This window comes from Primulina huaijiensis, chromosome 10 (genome assembly GCF_012295235.1).
Source record: "Primulina huaijiensis isolate GDHJ02 chromosome 10, ASM1229523v2, whole genome shotgun sequence".
Taxonomy (NCBI): domain Eukaryota; kingdom Viridiplantae; phylum Streptophyta; class Magnoliopsida; order Lamiales; family Gesneriaceae; genus Primulina; species Primulina huaijiensis.
The window spans coordinates 3,710,159-3,729,343 of NC_133315.1; the positions used below are offsets into that span (position 1 = coordinate 3,710,159).

A 19,185-nucleotide genomic window follows, 5' to 3' on the forward strand; every position below is an offset into this window, starting at 1 on the left:
CCGCCACTGCCTCCGGCCATTTACAGCCTTGCTCTTTTCTTCTATGTTTATTTTCTACTATATTTGTATACATCGAAGAGATAATTTACAGTTATTTAACTTCTAGTTACCTAATCAAAGGTACAGTTCATAGCTGCGATTGAAAATTATTGAGTTGCATAGTTAATACCACTTACATATTTTTAGTAGAATACAATTGCTCAATCTACATGACTTTGGTGTAGAATAGGCATGTAGATTTATTCAGGTAGTACCAGCTGCCCTATCAGAATGAGAATTAATATTCAATATGTATTAGCATCAGATTACTGCTGAAATTGGAAATATGTTATATTTGATTAAAGAAAAATAGCAGATACTTTACTAATATTTGGATCTTAAATTTTTTTGACATGGTTAAATTTTCCTCAGCAAGTAGCAGCATTGAAGCGAGGACCACAGAGAAAGGAGTCAAACTTCTTGACCTTATCCCACAACTTAGAAACCCTGCCACCGCCACCTTCACCTTCAACACCACGATTTTGATTCTGATCACCAACCTTTTTCACATTTACAGGAAAACAATTCATGAAACCCGCAACACCGATACCTCCAACATGAGCTTCGAAAAAGTCTTCCAAAGTCACCTGTTCCCCCTCCTTATTTTTTGTTGTCTTCACCTCGCTTTTCTTTTCTTGTTTCACAATCCTCTCATAATAGTCCTTGTTCCTCTTCTCCAACCCGTAAATCTGCCCCTGTAGATCCTCGATTTTCCGACTCAGCATGCAAACCCTGTGATCCTCCCTTGACTTCAATACACACCTTGCAAGCTCAGCAGCCTTCCTCTTCAAAAACAGTGATTCAGAAGCCAATCCTTTGTTCTCTTCCACCAATGCAGCCACTCTATACACCAACGTTGCATTGTCGTTCAGCAGAATCAACCGTTCTGAATCCAGCACGTCCAACAGGTTCTTCTGCAGATCCATTTTCCTCAATGCCTCACCAGACTTCTTCTCTGCTAATGCAAGTTCACTCAAAACAATCTCATATTCCACCGTCTTTATAACCAAGTCTGCAATCATCAAATCAGCATCATTATCTCTTGCTTGTACAACGGATACACTCGGAGGCTGGAACGACAGCGAACTTTCAGCATCTGAATCAATGACTTCTCCGGTATCTCCTTCATCAATCAACGAAGTTCCATCAAGTTTCAGGGAAGGAGCTGGGGACGAGCCTCGGCTGTGCTGGTGTTTCTGTTGGTTCTTGGTAAGCGCCTGACAGTATCGGTCGGCCAATGAGAGGTAACCATTATACAAATCCTGCAGTAAAGCCAGTAGCTGTGGACGTTCATGGTAGTAAGAATTGGCTCTTGCCGCAAAACTGTCACCAGCAGCAGCACTGTTTTCTTTTGGTGTTTTGCGTGTCAGCATCAGCTTCATCCGATCGTCAAAGTCTGTAAAAGTTGAAAATGAAATGAATTAAATGTAGATATCGGCATTATTTGGTTAACTAAGAAGTTTCAAATTTGAACTGTGCAAAAGAAATTTGAATGCCAAATGGACCACTGCAGGATGCTGCTGCACATCCTTCCAAATTCAAAAGTATCATTAACACATTTGTATCATCTACCAACTTGTTTGACACTAATTTATTGCAACATACGTATATATATCTGAATTTTAATTCCAGTCAAATTTAAATAATACGAAACATCATTTTATCCATTTGCAACCGTATAATATATTTTTCGGGTTGATAACTGGATTACACAATGTAACTATAACTGGTTGAAACTTAATTGGGGTAGTTAACAAAATAACATTGGTCAAAAAAATTTTTTTGATAACTGGATTATGCAATGTACTAACTGGTTGAAACTTAATTGGCGTAATTAGCAAAATAACAGTGGTCAAACATTTTTTTAAAAAAATGACAGTCTCATGTGTATTTGAAAACACTTGAATACATTTAGAAATGAAGTTTGACTAAGATTATTATGCCAAGTATAACTTAAGTATACATACATTTATACTGTAGACAAGATTCTGGTGTAGAAATTATATAAAATTATTACATATTAATCAATCTATGGTATACAAAAATGTTAACCAATAAATGGAAAGAAGGTGAATTCCTGAATCAATCAAGAAAACAAAATATAAAAGTGTACTCTGTGCAGAAGAGAAGACAGAAGAACCATGTGGAAAATCAATCATCAGTTTTCTCAAACGTGAAATCAGAATCAAATCAAAATACATCTATGACACTCCAAAAATCAGGGCAGAATTTTTTGACTTTTAACATATTTTTGTTTAAATTTTGAACGTCAATAATAATAATAAAAAATAAGTATGCAAGAAAATAGTAAAAAAATACAGCTTTTTCGAGAAAAAAAATTAGTGGGTCCCCTGATTATAAAGGATTGAAAATGACTTGTCATTGGATTCTTCACTCAAAGCCAAGGAAGGGGAAATGATGTGAGGTCTCAATCTCAATTCATACTTCCGTCATGGTCCCACATAATAATCGAATTTCAAAACGTCTCTTTTAAATTTTGTAGGAATCGAGTCCCACTCCGAGTTCAAAAAAAAAAAAAATTTGTATAGGAATCTGTATAAATGATACACAAACAAAAAAAAAAGATAGAAATTTTAATAGCTTGAAACTAATTTTCGAACTGGCCATTCTTGAAATAATGAATTCAGAGAAAAGATGTGAAAAATGATCGCAGCAGTTGTGAGTTTATGGTTTATACCAGCAATGGAGCAAAGAAGCCAAGAGGGCTTGTTGTTGAAACTTCTGGTCCGCCGTGGCTCCGCAGCAGCACTAGCGACCGCGTCTCTGCCGCCACCGCCGCCAGTTTTCTCAGCCTTTGCTACCATTTTCGCGGACAAGCTAGGAATACCCTACATCACCGCAAGTTCAAAGAAGCATTAACAAGGGCAGATGACCATTCATTAACTGCGGCATAATTCAAAATTTTGACACAAATTCATGTGATAAAACAGTGTATTTAGTGGCACATCACCAATAAATAGATGGTAGATAGAGCTACAGAATGGTAAAAATACAATTCCACACAAACAACCAAATTGGAAAACAAGAGTATGCCTATATCTCATGTAATAAATACAACCGAAAACAAATAGAGAAACTAAACACACAATAATTATTAGCTTCAAAATCCATACCCAAATCGACAAATCTCTCACAGACACTAACATAACCATCTCTTGACACTTAACAGCCACATTATTCTATAACCCCCACTTCTCAGAAAAATGGCTTTTTTTTTTGGCAGACAAAACATAGTCATCACAGCTCTTTTGAAGGAACTGCTCAAGAATTTGGTGTTTTTCTTACATGGGTTGTGATTTTAAGAATGTAGTAAGTAGTGAAGAAGACAACAAGACAAAAAGAACAGCAGGGGAAGAAACTGACAGCTGCAAGAAAAAAAAGGAGAAGTACCTCAAGTTTTCAGCTCAGGATTTGGAATTCTTCCTTAACAATGAAGCATGAAAGGGGTGAAAAAACAGTGTGTGTGTGTGTGTGAAATTCGAACTCGGGATTGTGTCAACTTTAGAGGGATGATATGTTGAGAATGGAGTAGATTATTGTAATAAAACCAACCAGGCTCGTCGAAGGGAAAGTGAACCCCCGCTAAGAATGATTTGAGTTTGGCCAATGAATGAACGACATGTGTCTCCAAGGATGTTACGGCATTTAATGCTGCAGGTCTACGATTCTTTCTTTGGGAAATGGAAATTTAAGTAAAAGTTATTAATATTAAATAAGTAGGTTTGTGAGACAGTCTCACAAATTTTTATTCGTGAGATAAATCAATTTTACCGATATTCACAATAAAAAATAATACTCTTAGCATAAAAAATAATATTTTTTTATGGATGATCCAAATAAGAGATCCGTCTCACAAAATACGATATGTGAGATCGTCTTACACAAGTTTTTGTTATATTAAATGTAGTTTATTTAATTTTCTAAATTTACATTGATTTTTTTTATTGGTCCTGAATTATAATAGAGAGATCGGTTTAAATTTACAAAATAATTTTTTCGAAAACTTTTATTTAATTAAATGATATTTTTTGTATTAGTAAAATTTAAAATAATTATTATTTTGTCTCTTAAAAGATTATGTTACTTAATATTTCTAATTTATTTTTCTTATAGGACTGATTTCCCAAATTATGATAATAAAATTTATTAAATATTGTAAATGATGAGTCTTTATTTGTGCATCAAAAGATTCAAAGCTGCGACGAATTGGTGCAGTTTGAAGTTAGGCATGGTTGATATTTTGATAATTTATCTTATTCCATCTCATTAGTCAAATTATTTATTTAAAATTTTGTTAAATATAATATGTGAATTTTTGAATATTAAAATTAATCAGATATTGTATTTTTTCAAAATTTTAATTATTATTATGTCTATTTATTTACTCATTATAAATATGAAAAAATATCTTTTTTTATTTTTATTTTACTCTCTATTAATTTGTTTGATTCATAATTAAAGCATGTTAGGGATAACAACGAGGAGGGACGGAGGCGGATTTGTCATCCTCATTCTCATACACCGAAACATATTTATACTCGTCCCCATACCTGTTTCTTTCGGGTTCGAGAATCCCCGAACTCGAACTTGCGGGGATCAAATACCCATCCCCCTCCTTGTTCTCTTCCTCGTTTCAAAAATTGTAATGAGACGACCCGAACCCAAACTTATGTTTAATATCAATATTATTATTAATAATGTTATTATTGTTGGGTTTAGAAACTCTAACAATCTTGATTTTGATGATAATAAAACTTGTTATTGTGTTTCTAACATATTTATTCAAGTGTGAAATTGTTAACTAAAGATGGAAGCTGAAACTTGTATTTAGCCAAAATGAAAATTTGGCAAGCTTTGGTTTTTTGATGATATCTCACAGCTCCTTAATCCAAATGACCAACAACTAAGACAAATGAATATAAAAACTCAATTTGGGATTAGTCTTACTTCACGTCAGTTGGGCTAAATAGGATGTTATCTAAACAAACTGATGGTTGCAATATCAAACTGATTGCACGAAAACAGCTATCAGTTGAGCATGAGCAGTTGCGGCATTTTGGCCAACCTGATCAGCTCGGTTATCCAAATAAAACGATTCAGTATATGTTACGAAGCTAAGACGATGATCTACAAATCATATTCACAGTTTAAAATCTGAATTGGAGTGTAAGATACTGATAAACGACGATGAAAGTACTGGTTCTGCACATACTGAAATCAGCAAGGTTAATTTGAGAATATTTCTCAATTTGGTTCAGTTGAGAAAGTTCAGTTAAGCATATTCAGTTAACCAATTTCAGTTGAGCAGACCAGAACTAAACCAGTTGACCAGAACCGAACTGAACCAGTTGACCAGGAGCAAAACTGAATGACCAGTTTAGGCTCGGGAAAATGTCAAGCAAGGCAGAATTGATTGTTTCAATATCAGAAACAGTTCAAAAACTTTTCAAACATTCATGTTCTTGTATCTAATGTATATATCATTGTTGGAGCTTATAAATACAACATCTTGAAGATCAAATGCAAGCTTTTGAAGGGGATTCAAAGCATGAGCAATCTACATGAAGAAATGAGTTAGAATGAAAGCAAGCTCAATGTTTGGGGATATATTTGATAGATAAATGTACTGTAAAGAATTAAATCCCACAATCACTCACACATATACATAAGACTTGAGCTTCAAACTTTAGTCGAGTTATTCTTCACACAAATAAATTAAAGATTATGTTTGTTGTCTTTACATAAGAGACTTTAAATATTATACGGATTGTGATGTTGTGGCCTACAATCGAGTGTGCTAGGAGTTTCAATTAATAATGTATAAATCCTAACTTGAAATGGTTTTGTAGAAAGTATTGTATAAATCGAAGTTTTATAGTGGATCTTTCCCAAGGAGAAGAAGGATTGACGTATGAGTTGTTAATTTTCGAACATTCATAAACAAATTCGTGTCTATTTATTTATTGCATTTACTTATCATTTCTATTGTATTAAAGATGCATTGTCGAATCATTTTATGTGTTCTTCAAATTTCAAAATATTGTTTACCAAGTGTTTGATAAAATGCTTCAACCAAAATGTTTTTACTCGTTTACCTCGCATATATTTTAAATACTTTACAAAATATATAATCGATTTTTACGAATGATTATTTTGAGTGTCTTCCGCTTGGTTTGAAAACCGAACTCGATTTAATTTATCGGTGTTCAATATTTCAAGAACCGAGCAATTGTAGCTCAACAGTTATCCTTCAAATCGATCCTATCAATTATTATCGGGGATGAGGATGGAGATAGCACCACACCGGCCTAAAACTATTTCGGGATTCAAAAAAAAAAAACTCTGAACTAAAAAATTAGTCTACAAACCCGCCCCGTTTCAGTTTTTCCATTGGGTCCCGAACCTGCGGGAAAAATTGTTGTCCCTATTAACACTTATTCATATTTAATTAATTAAATCGCGAAAAAAACACATGAAAATTGAGTTGACTAATACTATAAAAATTGAATCTTAAATTCACTTTATATCACAGTAAGTTATTAATCTACCCGATTAATAATTCATGATCTTTAACTGATATAATTTATCGGGTTCAAATATTTTGAATTTTAGGATTTTTTAATCAATTTTAAAAATTTAAAATTACAATTTACTGTATATGTATGTAATATATAATATAACAAGGAAGCCCCTTCCGACAAAAATGTGAAAATAAAAGTTGCAAAATTAAAGAGAAACAAGTTTTGCACTTCGGAGGTTCGGAAATTTTCCAAAAAAGGAAACTGAACACTGCCTGATTTTTTTTAAGAAATTAATTATTTTAATAAATGCTGAAAAAATAAGAACGGAGACTTTTAAAATTTTAAAATCAAGATAATTTATTTTTAGAAATTAGGTAATTATAATAATGAACGAAAATATACATAAATAAAAGCATATATCACTTTCCTTTCTCATTCTAAATTGGATATGTGGGTATAAAGTTTTATTTTCATTTGAAAATGGTAATCCATAGAATAAAAAGAATAGTGACTTTAATGTTCGTATTCAAATTTTAGCGCTTTTTTTAAAGATTCTCTCGTTATTACTTTTCTTTACTCTTTTATTTTGAATTGCAGTCTCTTCTAGGTTTTCTTCCTAATCCACAAAGAAACCCTAATAAGGGTTGGTTCCCTGCTGGTTTGTAGGTCTTCATCACCTCGTCGGTTCTCGGGCCTAGGCTTAGGTGGTTACATATATAATTTTTGATAGAGTAGGTATCCAACTCGCCAACTTATGTCTTGAGCTTTATTGACTATTATGTAAAAACATCTTCATTTTAAATTTTTTTTTACAGTTTTATCGAATTATGACATTTATTTTATCTATATACCCATGCAAGTTGTATTGATAAAGTTCTTGAACATGCAATAGGTACCATGAGGTCTGCCTCGCAACATAAGATCATGAAATTTATTAGGAAGTGTGTCGTATATTCTAAACTGGTTCCTAGTCGAATCAGCCGCCTAAAATAAGGATAAAGACCGCTTGAGCTTGAGACTAACATCTGTGATGTAAACACTATGTTTCATTGGTAAGGGCATGAAGATGTCCATTCATACAGATTGGTGATCATATGACGATGCGCTAAACAACCATCCCTTGGACTGTCCAAATGGTTATCACTTATCGAGTGGAATAATCTGCGGTTATGGTTGTATAACATTAGTCCTTAGGCCCGTGGCAACGTAGAAGCTCTACATACTAACATGCACTTTGATCTGTTTACCGACTCTATTGAGGGTCATCAGGTGACGAGGTTCGGTGTAGTTTCGAAATACGTAAGAGCCAATACTTTGTAGTCGGAGATACACCGTTTGTCTAGGGGTGAAGATATATCCTATGTGATCTGATGAGTTAATAGTGCAAGAGGTCTCTGGCTAGAGCAAGGCATGTGCTTTAGAGAAATGTGTTTCCTAGTTGCACATATCATGTCACTGTTATTACTCAAAGATATATCACATCGTTATCGAATTCATTTGCAACTCTTGATATACCAGTGGATATAATTGTACGGTTTTATCGAATTATGACATTTATCCTATCTATATACTCAAGTAAACTGTATAGATAAAGTCTTTGAACATGCAATAGGTACCATGAGGTCTGCCTCGTGAGATAAAATTTTACGGTTTTATTGATATATTATTTGAAGTTAAATAAATTTATTTATTTCTAATTATGTCAGTTAATGATAATTTACGAGATATGTGATTTGTTGATAATATATGATATTATATATTTAATAAAATATATGATATTATATGGTAAAATGAAGATCAAGAGCTGTGAAAAATTTGCTTTGTGAACGTTAGGATATTTTACATGTTATTTTTAAAATTATTTGATAATTATTTAAAAAGAGCCTGGTTTATGGCTCGTTCCCACCCCTAAATTTGTATTACAATGTGCCATGAAAGTTTAATTTAAATATTAGATTTAGTGGGAAAACAAAATTTGAAGACGGTGAGCCCAGATCCTCAAGAGTTTTGAAGATCGAAAACATGTAAAATATAGAAAGCTTATGTAATATTGTATTTGCATCTCTGCATTTACCTAGGCTTTGGAAATGGATCTATATATGACTCAGAAGGATTAATTTTTGAAACATTACTACCCGACAGAATTTCGTCTGCAAAAGTTGAGTGAGTTCGAAGGTTTTAAACAAACATCAGACATGACAGTGATGGAGTACACATCACAGTTCAATGATCTTGGAACCTATGTTCCAACTATCATGTCAGATGAAACTCCGAAAATGCACCATTTTAATAAAGGACTGAACAGCCGAATTTAGTCTGCTTTGGCTGTATTCAGAACAAACAATTTCGCAGACTTAATGGGCGCGACAATGAGCGCAGAAATAGACATCAAGCGCCGTGAGGATGAAAGCAAAAACAAGAGGCCTTTTATCAGTCAGTCTACTCAGAGTGGCCCCAAATTCAAAAGGCCAAACCATTCAAGTGGCCCCTCAAAGAGAACCTTTAACAATGTTGTCAACAAGGAAGGAAAGTGATGTCATACTTGTCGGCAAAATCATATCGGAGAACGTTATAGAAAGATGGGAACTTGCTTCAAATGTGGGGAATTGGGACATCGGATTAAAGAGTGTTCTGAGAACAAAGATAAAGGGACTGGACCAAACAAACCAAATGAAAACAAGACTAACGCTCAAGTGTATGCAATAACGGAAGAAGAAGCGGATAACACCAATGATGTGGTGGCAGGTACGGTTTTACTCAATGAACTGCCTGCTTATGCCTTGTTTGATTGTGGTACTACTCACTCATTCGTGTCTAGACGATTTGCTAAAAAGCTAAAACTTGGGCATGAAACTCTTAGTGAACCGTTGAGAGTTGCAACACCTGCTAGCAAAACAATTGAAACCCATAAGATATACCGGAACTGTAAAATTCGCATCAGTAAACAGATTTTTGAGGCAGAATTGATTCAACTCAATATGATTGAGTTCGACATCATTCTTGGTATGGACTGATTAGCTAAACACCATGCCATGGTAGATTGTCAAAAAACAGATGTCAAACTTCAAACTCCAAATCAAAAGGAAATCATATATCATGGGAAGTCCAAGGGACGTAAATCTCTTCTATCTGCGTCACAAACCTAGAAAGCCATAAAATGCGGTGAAGAAATTTACTCGGCAATGATCAGCGATGTCAGAGAAGAAGCTGCCCCAAGTTGGAGGATATTCCAATCGTTCAAGAATTTTCAGACGTTTTTCCCGAGGACTTGCCGGGTGCGATACCCGATAGAGAAGTGGAATTTGAAATTAATTTGGTTGCTGGTGCTGCACCAATTTCAAAGGCACTATACCGAATGACGCCAACAGAACTAAAGAAGTTAAAGGAGCAACTTCAATAGTTATTGGACAAGAAGTAAATCCGACCTAGTGCATCCCCGTGGGGAGCCCCAGTACTGTTCGTAAAGATGAAGGACGGAAGCATGAGACTGTGTATTGAATATAGTGAGTTGAATAAGATCACAATAAAGAATAAGTACCCGCTCCCAAGAATAGATGATCTTTTCGATCAAATAAAAGGAGCTAAGGTCTTTTCAAAACTCGACCTAAGATCAAGCTATCATCAATTGACGCTCAAGGCTGAGGATATTCCTAAAACAGCTTTTAGGACAAGATATGGACATTATGAATTCATAGTGATGCCTTTTAGTCTAACAAATGCTCCTGCAGTATTCATGGACCTGATGAACAAGGTATTCAAGCCATACCTTGATAAGTTTGTGGTAGTTTTCATAGATGATATCCTTGTGTACTCGCCAAGTGAGATAGACCATCGAGAGCATCTGCGTCTCACCTTGCAGACACTGCGTGAAAAGGAACTCTAGGCCAAATTTAAGAAATGTGAATTTTGGCTAAAAAGTGTTGCTTTATTAGGCCATATAATCTCTGAATTAGGGGTGTCAGTGGACCCTAAGAAAGTAGAGGCGATCAGGGACTGGCCACAACCGAAAACAGTAAACGAAGTAAGGAGTTTTCTGGGTTTAGCTAGCTACTACAGGAAATTTGTTGAAGGATTTTCTTCGATAGCCATCTCTCTCACCAAACTCACACAAAAGAATTAAAAATTCATTTGGAATGAAGCATGTGAGAAAAGTTTCAAAACCCTTAAGGTAAAGCTCGCATCTACACTAGTATTGGTTCTTCCCGAGGATGGAAAAAACTTCACAATATATAGTGACGCTTCAAATGGAGAATTAGGGTGTGTGCTTATGCAGGAAGGTCAAGTAATTTCCTATGCATCAAGGAAATTAAAACCTTATGAGCAAATTACCCAACTTATGATCTTGAGTTAGCTGCAATTGTATTTGCACTAAAGATTTGGAGACATTACCTTTATTGGTCAAATGCGAAGTATTTACTAATCACAAGAGCCTCAAATACATATTCACTCAAAAAGAACTAAACATGAGGCAAAAAAGGTGGATTGAATTTCTGAAAGATTACGATTTATCAATCAATCACCATCCGGGTAAGGCAAATAAGGTATCAGATGCTTTGAGCCGAAGGAACATTGGGAAGGTGAGCTTATCCTTTCTATCAGTTAACCATGCCTTCGAGAAGCAATCAAATTGAAACAAAGCCAAGATCCCACTATCACGAAGATTAAGGAACAAATTCAAGAAGGAAAAACCCAAGAATTTCAGACTGATGAGAATGGTGTTCTCTGGATGAAATGACGTTTGTGTGTGCCATACATCGATGGGATTCGGGAAGAAGTAATGTCCGAGGCCCATAAGCCGAAATTTTCAGTCCACCAGGAAAGCACCAAGATGTATCGAGATTTGAAAAAGAATTACTGGTGGAATGGAATGAAGAAAGACATAGCTGTCTTTGTTTCAAGGTTCATAACCTGTCAAAAAGTCCAGGCGGAACATCAACGGCCTGAAGGACTCCTACAACCATTAGAAATACCAAAGTGGAAGTGGGAAAACATCTCCATGAACTTCGTAGTAGGATTACCAAAATCAAGACAGTCACGATGGGATTTGGGTAATCGTTGATAGACTAACCAAATCGGCACATTTCATACCAGTTCGAATGAATTACAACTTGAATAAACTAGCCACCCTGTACATGGATAACATAGTGAGATTACACACGGTTCTGGCAAGTATGAAGGATCGAATGTGCTAGTGCATTCGAAGGCATTTCGAACACTATATTCTTCAATGAGCTGCAATAGCTCGTGTTCTAAGAATGTTAACACCGATGAATTAAATCAGGTTTGGTTTAAACCAAGTGGAAGAAACTCGAAGTAATCCTTCGTGAAGAAAACTGTTATCAGAAAACATTTTAACTTATGTAAACTGAATAACTGAGAAAGGGTAGATTAGTTTTTGCATTCATCAGTTCAGTTATGGTGATAACTGAACTGACGGATACTCTAACTGATCAAAACAATTTGAAAATAACAGTTAGTCAGTTAAATACACAAGATATATTTATGGATATTCGGAGACTTCAACTGCTCTTATGTCACCTCTTCTACCACCACGGGTAGGATCCACTAGAAGACTTTGATTTATACAACACTTTGTACAAACCCACTCAGCTAGGACTTACACTACTGCCTAAACTGAACTCCTAGCTACGACTGAAGGCAGCACCTTCCAGCAAGCACTTCTTTAACGTCGATGTGTCAAAGAATATATACATAAGTTTAACGTCTTTGTGCAAGACGTTATTTGGGTGGTTGAGAGAATTTGTGTGTGAGAAATGAACAAGAATGTTCTCACACACTGAGGGATATAGGCTTCTATACTAAGCTGATGACACGTTGAAATGTCACTCTGGACTGATTGCTTCTGAAAGCTAATTTGCAATGTATGTGCCCTTTCTTTTCTCTATTTTTTTTTCTTCTCTACTTCTTCTTCTTATTCTTCTTATTGAGTCTTCACTGATCTTCTCTTTATATAGGCGGGAAAATTGATCGTACAGTGATCAGACTCAGTTATTGTATCCGTTGCATCTTGAATCCGTTTCTTGGACTTTGTGTCTTCGACTTTTCGACTGCTCTTCTAAAACATTTTGTCTTTAATGCTCTGATGCAACGTCCATTATTGTCCTTTGAATGGACAAATGCTTTGTACCTTCACGCATAGCTGGAATCCACTGAAAGAGTTTGTCTTCATCTACAACTGAAAGATTCAGACTGATGCTTCAGACTGGTCAGCTGAACTGATCTTCAGTTGGGCTGGTGAAATCAGTTGACTCGTCAATTGAACTGATTTCACTCTTGTTCATTTGAATTGATCAGCTGAGTTTCTTCATCAGTTGAACACTCCTTCGGCTGGCCAGGCTTCTGAGTTTCTCCTGCTGAACCACCTATCAACTGGACAATCAGCTGGACTGCTCAATTGATGTAACAGTTAGACTGTTTCAGTTTGTGTGATCAGTTAGATCTTCAGTTTGCGATGTAGACAGCTCGTGACTGATCCTAGCTTCTGCACACTAAGGTAGATTATTAGTAAGACAAATTAACAAGTTTTTTTAACATTAAAATCAAGATTGCGAACTTGAAAAGTTCCAACAATCTCCCCCTTTTTGATGATCACAAAACTTGAGCAGTTAAGCACAATATATTCAGTTCAAGGGTTAGTACATTCAAACATTGTTAATAGCTCCCCCTCAAGAACTGAATTAAAGAAGTTTTGAAAACCATTTTTAAAAAAAAAAAAAACTCCCCCTCCAAAACTAAAAAAAATAAAAAAAAACTCTTTTCAATTGACAAAAAAAATTTCCCAACAACTGAATTTTAAAAATGATTGAATAGTGCGATTTTCAGTTTGAGGGTAAAAGAAAAACTCCCCCTCAGAGACTGAATGAAAAACCCGTATTTAAAAGATATTTATCTAGTCATTCATTCAAAGGTTATATTCATTCAAGCAATGTAGGCAAGAAATCTGGAAATATTCATTCAGTCACAACGAAACACAGCTGAACAAACATGATGTTTATTAAATAAATTTTCTTGTATTTACATCTGAGCACATACATCAGTTGAAAATGAAAAATTGCTACAAAAATAGCATAATTTAAACAACATCATATATCAGTTGGTTTATGCGACAGAACTGGATATACCATCAATTGGTTGCTTGACTGCTTGAAATGCTGCATCGGTTATGAGTTCAATTTGCTAGAGAAACGAGTTAAACTGCCTTGAACTTGACCTCTGTCCTTACACAACTGGTCGAGCAGACTCTGACTAGGCTCACGTGGAATTCAGCTGTGATTAAATCGACCAACATCCCAACATGGATGAGTTTCGTCTGAAGAACAACTGACCTGGTGGGCTTGCAACTAAAATCTTGTTCAACGAGCATTTTAGCTGTGCATCTTTGCAGATGATTGTCAGTCCGCTGCAGGCTGATTAAAACCCCAAAGCTAAGAGTCTAGAGAAGTGGCTACAATGTTAGTTGCAGAACCAATTTTCTCAACTATTTGCTAAAGAGCGACATATAAATATTTTCAAATATTTTTGAAAATTATATGAAATACTTTTAAATAGCTTTTAACATTATTTTAAAGTAACAAATTTTAAAACACAGTTTTCTTCAAATGTTCTTATTAGAACAACCCGCTCTTATACCAATTGAAAGATCGAGTGTGCTAGTGTCTTCGAAGGCATTTCGAATACTATATTTTTCAATGAGCTACAATAGCTCGTGTTCTAAAAATGTTAACACCGATGAATTAAATCGAGTTTGGTTTAAAACCAAGCGGAAGAAACTCGAAGTAATCCTTCGTGAAGAAAAATATTATTAGAAAACGTTTTAACTTATGTAAACTGAATAACTGAGAAAGGTTATATTAGTTTTTGCATTCATCAGTTCAGTTATGGTGATAACTGAACTGAGGGATACTCTAACTTATCAAAACAATTTGAAAACAACATTTAGTCAGTTAAACATACAAGATATGTTTATGGATGTTCGGAGACTTCAACTGCTCCTACGTCACCCCTTTTACCACCACGGGTAGGATCCACTAGAAGACTTTGATTTATACAACACTTTGTACAAACCCACTCAACTAGGACTTACACTACTGCCTAAACTGAACTCCTAGCTACGACTGAAGGCAGCACCTTCCAGCCAACACTTCTTTAACGTCTATGTGTCAAAGATTACATACACAAGTTTAACGTCTTTGTGCAACACGGTATTTGGGTGGTTGAGAGAATTTGTGTGTAAGAACTGAACAAGAATGTTCTCACACACTGAGGGATGTAAGCTTCTATACTAAGCTGATGATACGTTGAAATGTCCCTCTGGGCTGATTGCTTCTGAAAGCTGATTTTCAATGTGTGTGCCCTTTATTTTCTCTCTTTTTTTTTCCTTCTCTACTTCTTCTTCTTATTCTTCTTATTGAGTCTTCACTTATCTTCTCTTTATATAGGCGGGAAAACTGATCGTACAGTGTTCAGACTCAATTATTGTATCCGTTGCATCTTGAATTCGTTTCTTGGACTTTGTGTCTTCGACTTTCCGACTGCCCTTCTGAAACGTTTTGTCTTTAATGCTCTGATGCAAGGTCCATTATTGTCCTTTGAATGGACAAAGGCTTTGTACCTTCGCGCATAGCTGGAATCCACTGAAAGAGTTTGTCTTCATCTAAAACTGAAAGATTCTGGCTGATGCTTTAGACTGGTCAGCTGAACTGGTATTTAGTTGGGCTGGTGAAATCTGTTGACTCGTCAGTTGAACTGATTTCACTCTCGTTCAGTTGAATTGATCAGCTGGGTTTCTTCATCAGTTGAACACTCCTTCAGCTGGCCAGGCTTCTGAGGTTCTCCTGCTAAACCACCTATCAATTGGACAATCAGCTGGACTGCTCAATTGATGTAACAGTTAGACTATTTCAGATTGTGCGATCAGTTGGGTATTCAGTTTGCGATGTAGACAGCTCGTGACTGATCCTAGCTTCTGTACACTAAGGTAGATTATTAGTAACACAAATTAACAAGTTTTGTTAACATCAAAATCAAGATTGCGAACTTGAAAAATTCCAACAATGTATATTATCTGATAGAGACTCAAGATTTGTATTATGATTTTGGAAAAGTTTTCAAGAAACCATAGGAACTAATGTAACTCTCAGCACGACCTATCATCCACATGTTGATGGCCAAACCGAAGGACAATTCAAACCCTCGAGGACATGTTGAGAGCATGTGCTCTGAATTTTCATGGGAATTGGAGTGAACAATTATCTCTGATAGAATTTGCCTATAATAACAGCTATCACAGTAACATCGAAATGGCTCTGTATTAAGCATTGTATGGCCGAAAGTGTAGGTCACCTCTGTACTAGATGAAGTTGGAGAAAAGGCTATTATTGGTCCTGAGCTTGTTCAAGTAGCCATTGACAAAGTAGTAATAATCAGAGAAAGACTCAAGGCAGCTCAAGATCGACAAAAGAGCTGGGCTGATTTAAAGCGAAGCACGTTGGAATTTGAGATCGGTGAAAAAATTTATATTAAAGTCTCACCTATGAAAGGAGTGGTTCGGTTCAGCAAGTCTGGGAAACTAAATCCAAGATATGTCGGACACTTCGAAATACTGGAAAAAGTGGGAACCCTAGCCTACCGACTGGCTTTACCACCTGACATGTCCAGAATTCACAACGTCTTCCACGTCTTACAACTACGGAAATATGTCCCAGACTCGAGTCACATTGTTAAAGTTGCACCACTAATGATCGAAGGACACCTAAACGAAGAGCTGAAATACGAAGAGGTCTCTAATCGAATAGTGGACACCAAAGATCAAGTACAGAGATACCGAACAATCCCATATGTTAAAATACAGTGGTTAAATCATACTAAACGAGATGCAACTTGGGAATTAGCAGAAAGTATGTGAACTCAATACCCTCACCTCTTTAAAAGATCTAGCTAATCCAAGTTTCGAAGGCGAAACTTCCAATAAGGAAGGTGGGATGTGAGGATTCAGAATTTTAAAGCAAATCATGTAAGTCATAAAACTCGACATGAATCTTAAAACTTTAAACTTAACCATAAAACTCAACAATAAACTTAAAATTTCTACTAACACGGCTCGGGGGAGAAACTCAAAAGCTCGAGGATTAGCTCAAAGGGGATCTACACTATAAGGAACCACAACAATCGAAGAGTCATCATCGGAAGAGTAAACCCCCAGCTCCTGAACTCAATATTCTAGCTCAAGAAAGCTCATCCTTTCTTGTCCTAAAAGAACCAAAAATGGAGCTAGGAGAAGAGCTAAAGTTTTGGACAAATTTAATGTGAAAGAACTAACCCTTGAGTTAACCAAAATGACCCTTGGGTTGGATGAAATTTGACCACATTGAAAGCCTTTCTTGTGCACCAAGGGGGCGGCCAAAAACGAGAATTGGAAAGCCAACATTGCATCTATAAATAGCACATCCCATGCTGAAGAAAAACACACCAAAAAGCCTTCAAAAATTCGGCACCCAAAATACTATCGACCGCCGCTAGCAAAGGAAGAAGAAGGAAGAGTCGTGTCGGAGCTCTTGTGCTGTAATCATTAGCGATATTGTCGTGAAGCCATGTCCGAGTTCGACCATCATCTGTTCGAATTTCAGCAAAGCTTCGTACGCTCGAGTTTCAGCAAGTCTCGAAGCATACCCTCGAATTTCAGTAAGTGAGTTTTTGTTATGTAACTCTTTGTATTTTAAAATTTGTATAAGAATATCATGACATATTTGTATGTGTCTAGTTATTTTCAAAAATTGGTAATCATATATTTTAAAATCTCGATCGATATACATTTTGTGTCTTCTGTCTTCGATTATCTTTGATTCTGCTGAGTCCTTTCGAAATTCTGACACGAACTGTTTGATAAATCTGATTTTTTGTAATACACTATTATGATTTGAGTTGGATATGGAACGAAGATTGTAAGTTCTGTTTAGCCCCCATCAGTGGGTATAAAACCGAGTTCTGTCTGGCCTCTATCAGTGGGTATAAAACCGTGTTCTGGCCTCACCTCTTAGAGGACTAACATATGAGGGACAATTTGACCATGGATAACGAGATGAATAACAATGTTCCATTTGTTCTGCTCCGTTCTATTCTAAATTGTTCTAATAAGTTCTGTTTCACCTTTCGAGTCTGATTCGGTTAATGTTTGATATAATAAGTTTTGAAAGTCTGTTAAAAGATGTTTTTAATATATCATTATATGTATATGTGGTAATCGATCGGCCCCCATTTGCTGGGTGTTTCCCAAAGCACTCACCCTTACATCTCTTCCCAGATAAGACTGAGGAACAAGTGAATGATGAAGAGCAAGAAACATTCTAGGGCTGGTGAACACATCAAGAGACTTTGGATCAAAGCTTTGTATTTCTTTTGTATCTCGCTTCCACATTATTGATGTAATTTTATTCTGTTGTCGTTGTAAAGACAATATTTATGAAAAAGACTGATTTTTGGCTGTTTGCTATGAGGCTTAATTATTTTCATGAATATTGATAAACAATGCCGGATATCACTGACGCCTCGGTCCCGGGGTGTGACACCCAAAGCTGTTGGATTATTCGATTAAGCCTAACTTATCGCATTCCTAGCTCCTCAAACTTTCGAATTTAATCCAAAACGGCTCCCATAGATTTCGAAAATTGCTAAAATGACCCCATAATTCTCTTAAAATTTGCAATTAAAACCCAAAAATTCTCGAATTCTCCAATTTAGCCCAGAAATTTTCGCATTTTAGCCCTCCATGTTTTCTGATTCTTACACTAAGCCCTATAGATTTTTGAATTATAGCAAAATCACCCTCAATATTTCTGAAAACTTGCAGTTACGTTCCTCAATGTCTTATAATTCAGTCCCTAAGTTCATGATTCCTAAAAATTCAACCCATAACTATCAAGTTTGAAATCCCCTTTCTACACAGTATAAAGTTCGAAACATGCAGTCCTAAATGACCAAGTTCAATTCGTCTCAACTTAGTCTTAGGTAGTGCAAAACTCGAGATACAGGAAACCAAATTCTCCTCACATCTCGGAGGCATAAATGTACACATCTTCCAAACTACGTAACCAACATGCATTTAATTTAAAAATATCATGCACCTAACCTCTATATCATGCATCATGAAAGCATTAAAAGAATTTTAGCATATAAAATATAAAGCAGTAAAAACTAATATACTTGAGGCGTGACTTCTTGAGCTTCTCGGAGTGACAGTACACAACCCTTTGAGGAAAACCTGGCTCTGATACCAACTGAATCGACCTTCGTTTTTTAACTTTAAAACTCTACTATTTTTTTATAAGCTTGCTTCGAAAATCCACACTTTAAATAATTTAACATTTTCATAAATCAAAATGCTTTAACATTTAAAAATCTCAAATGCATGACAATCTCTAAATCGTCAATTAACCAAAAATCCTACGTGACCTTTAACAAGATCAACTAACATCAAAATAAATCATGAAAGAATATTTCTGATAAATCATTAACAACAATCTTTTAAATCTTTTAACTATCAAGCTAATGGGAAAATAAATGTCTCTCGGGAGTGTACTGTCTGCCT

General features: G+C 35.6%; 1 protein-coding gene across 1 annotated transcript; it reads right to left on the bottom strand.

Moving 5' to 3' along the window:
- Positions 1-271: 271 nt before the first annotated feature.
- On the bottom strand, positions 272-3,599 carry LOC140986618 (kinase-interacting family protein-like). The gene is made up of 3 exons (XM_073454923.1): positions 3,451-3,599; positions 2,738-2,888; positions 272-1,435 (listed from the first exon to the last, which is right to left on the bottom strand). Exons 2-3 carry the CDS (start codon positions 2,862-2,864, stop codon positions 408-410), a joined length of 1,155 nt encoding a protein of 384 aa, XP_073311024.1. The 5' UTR covers positions 2,865-2,888; positions 3,451-3,599; the 3' UTR covers positions 272-407.
- Between the last annotated feature and the right edge of the window lie 15,586 nt (positions 3,600-19,185).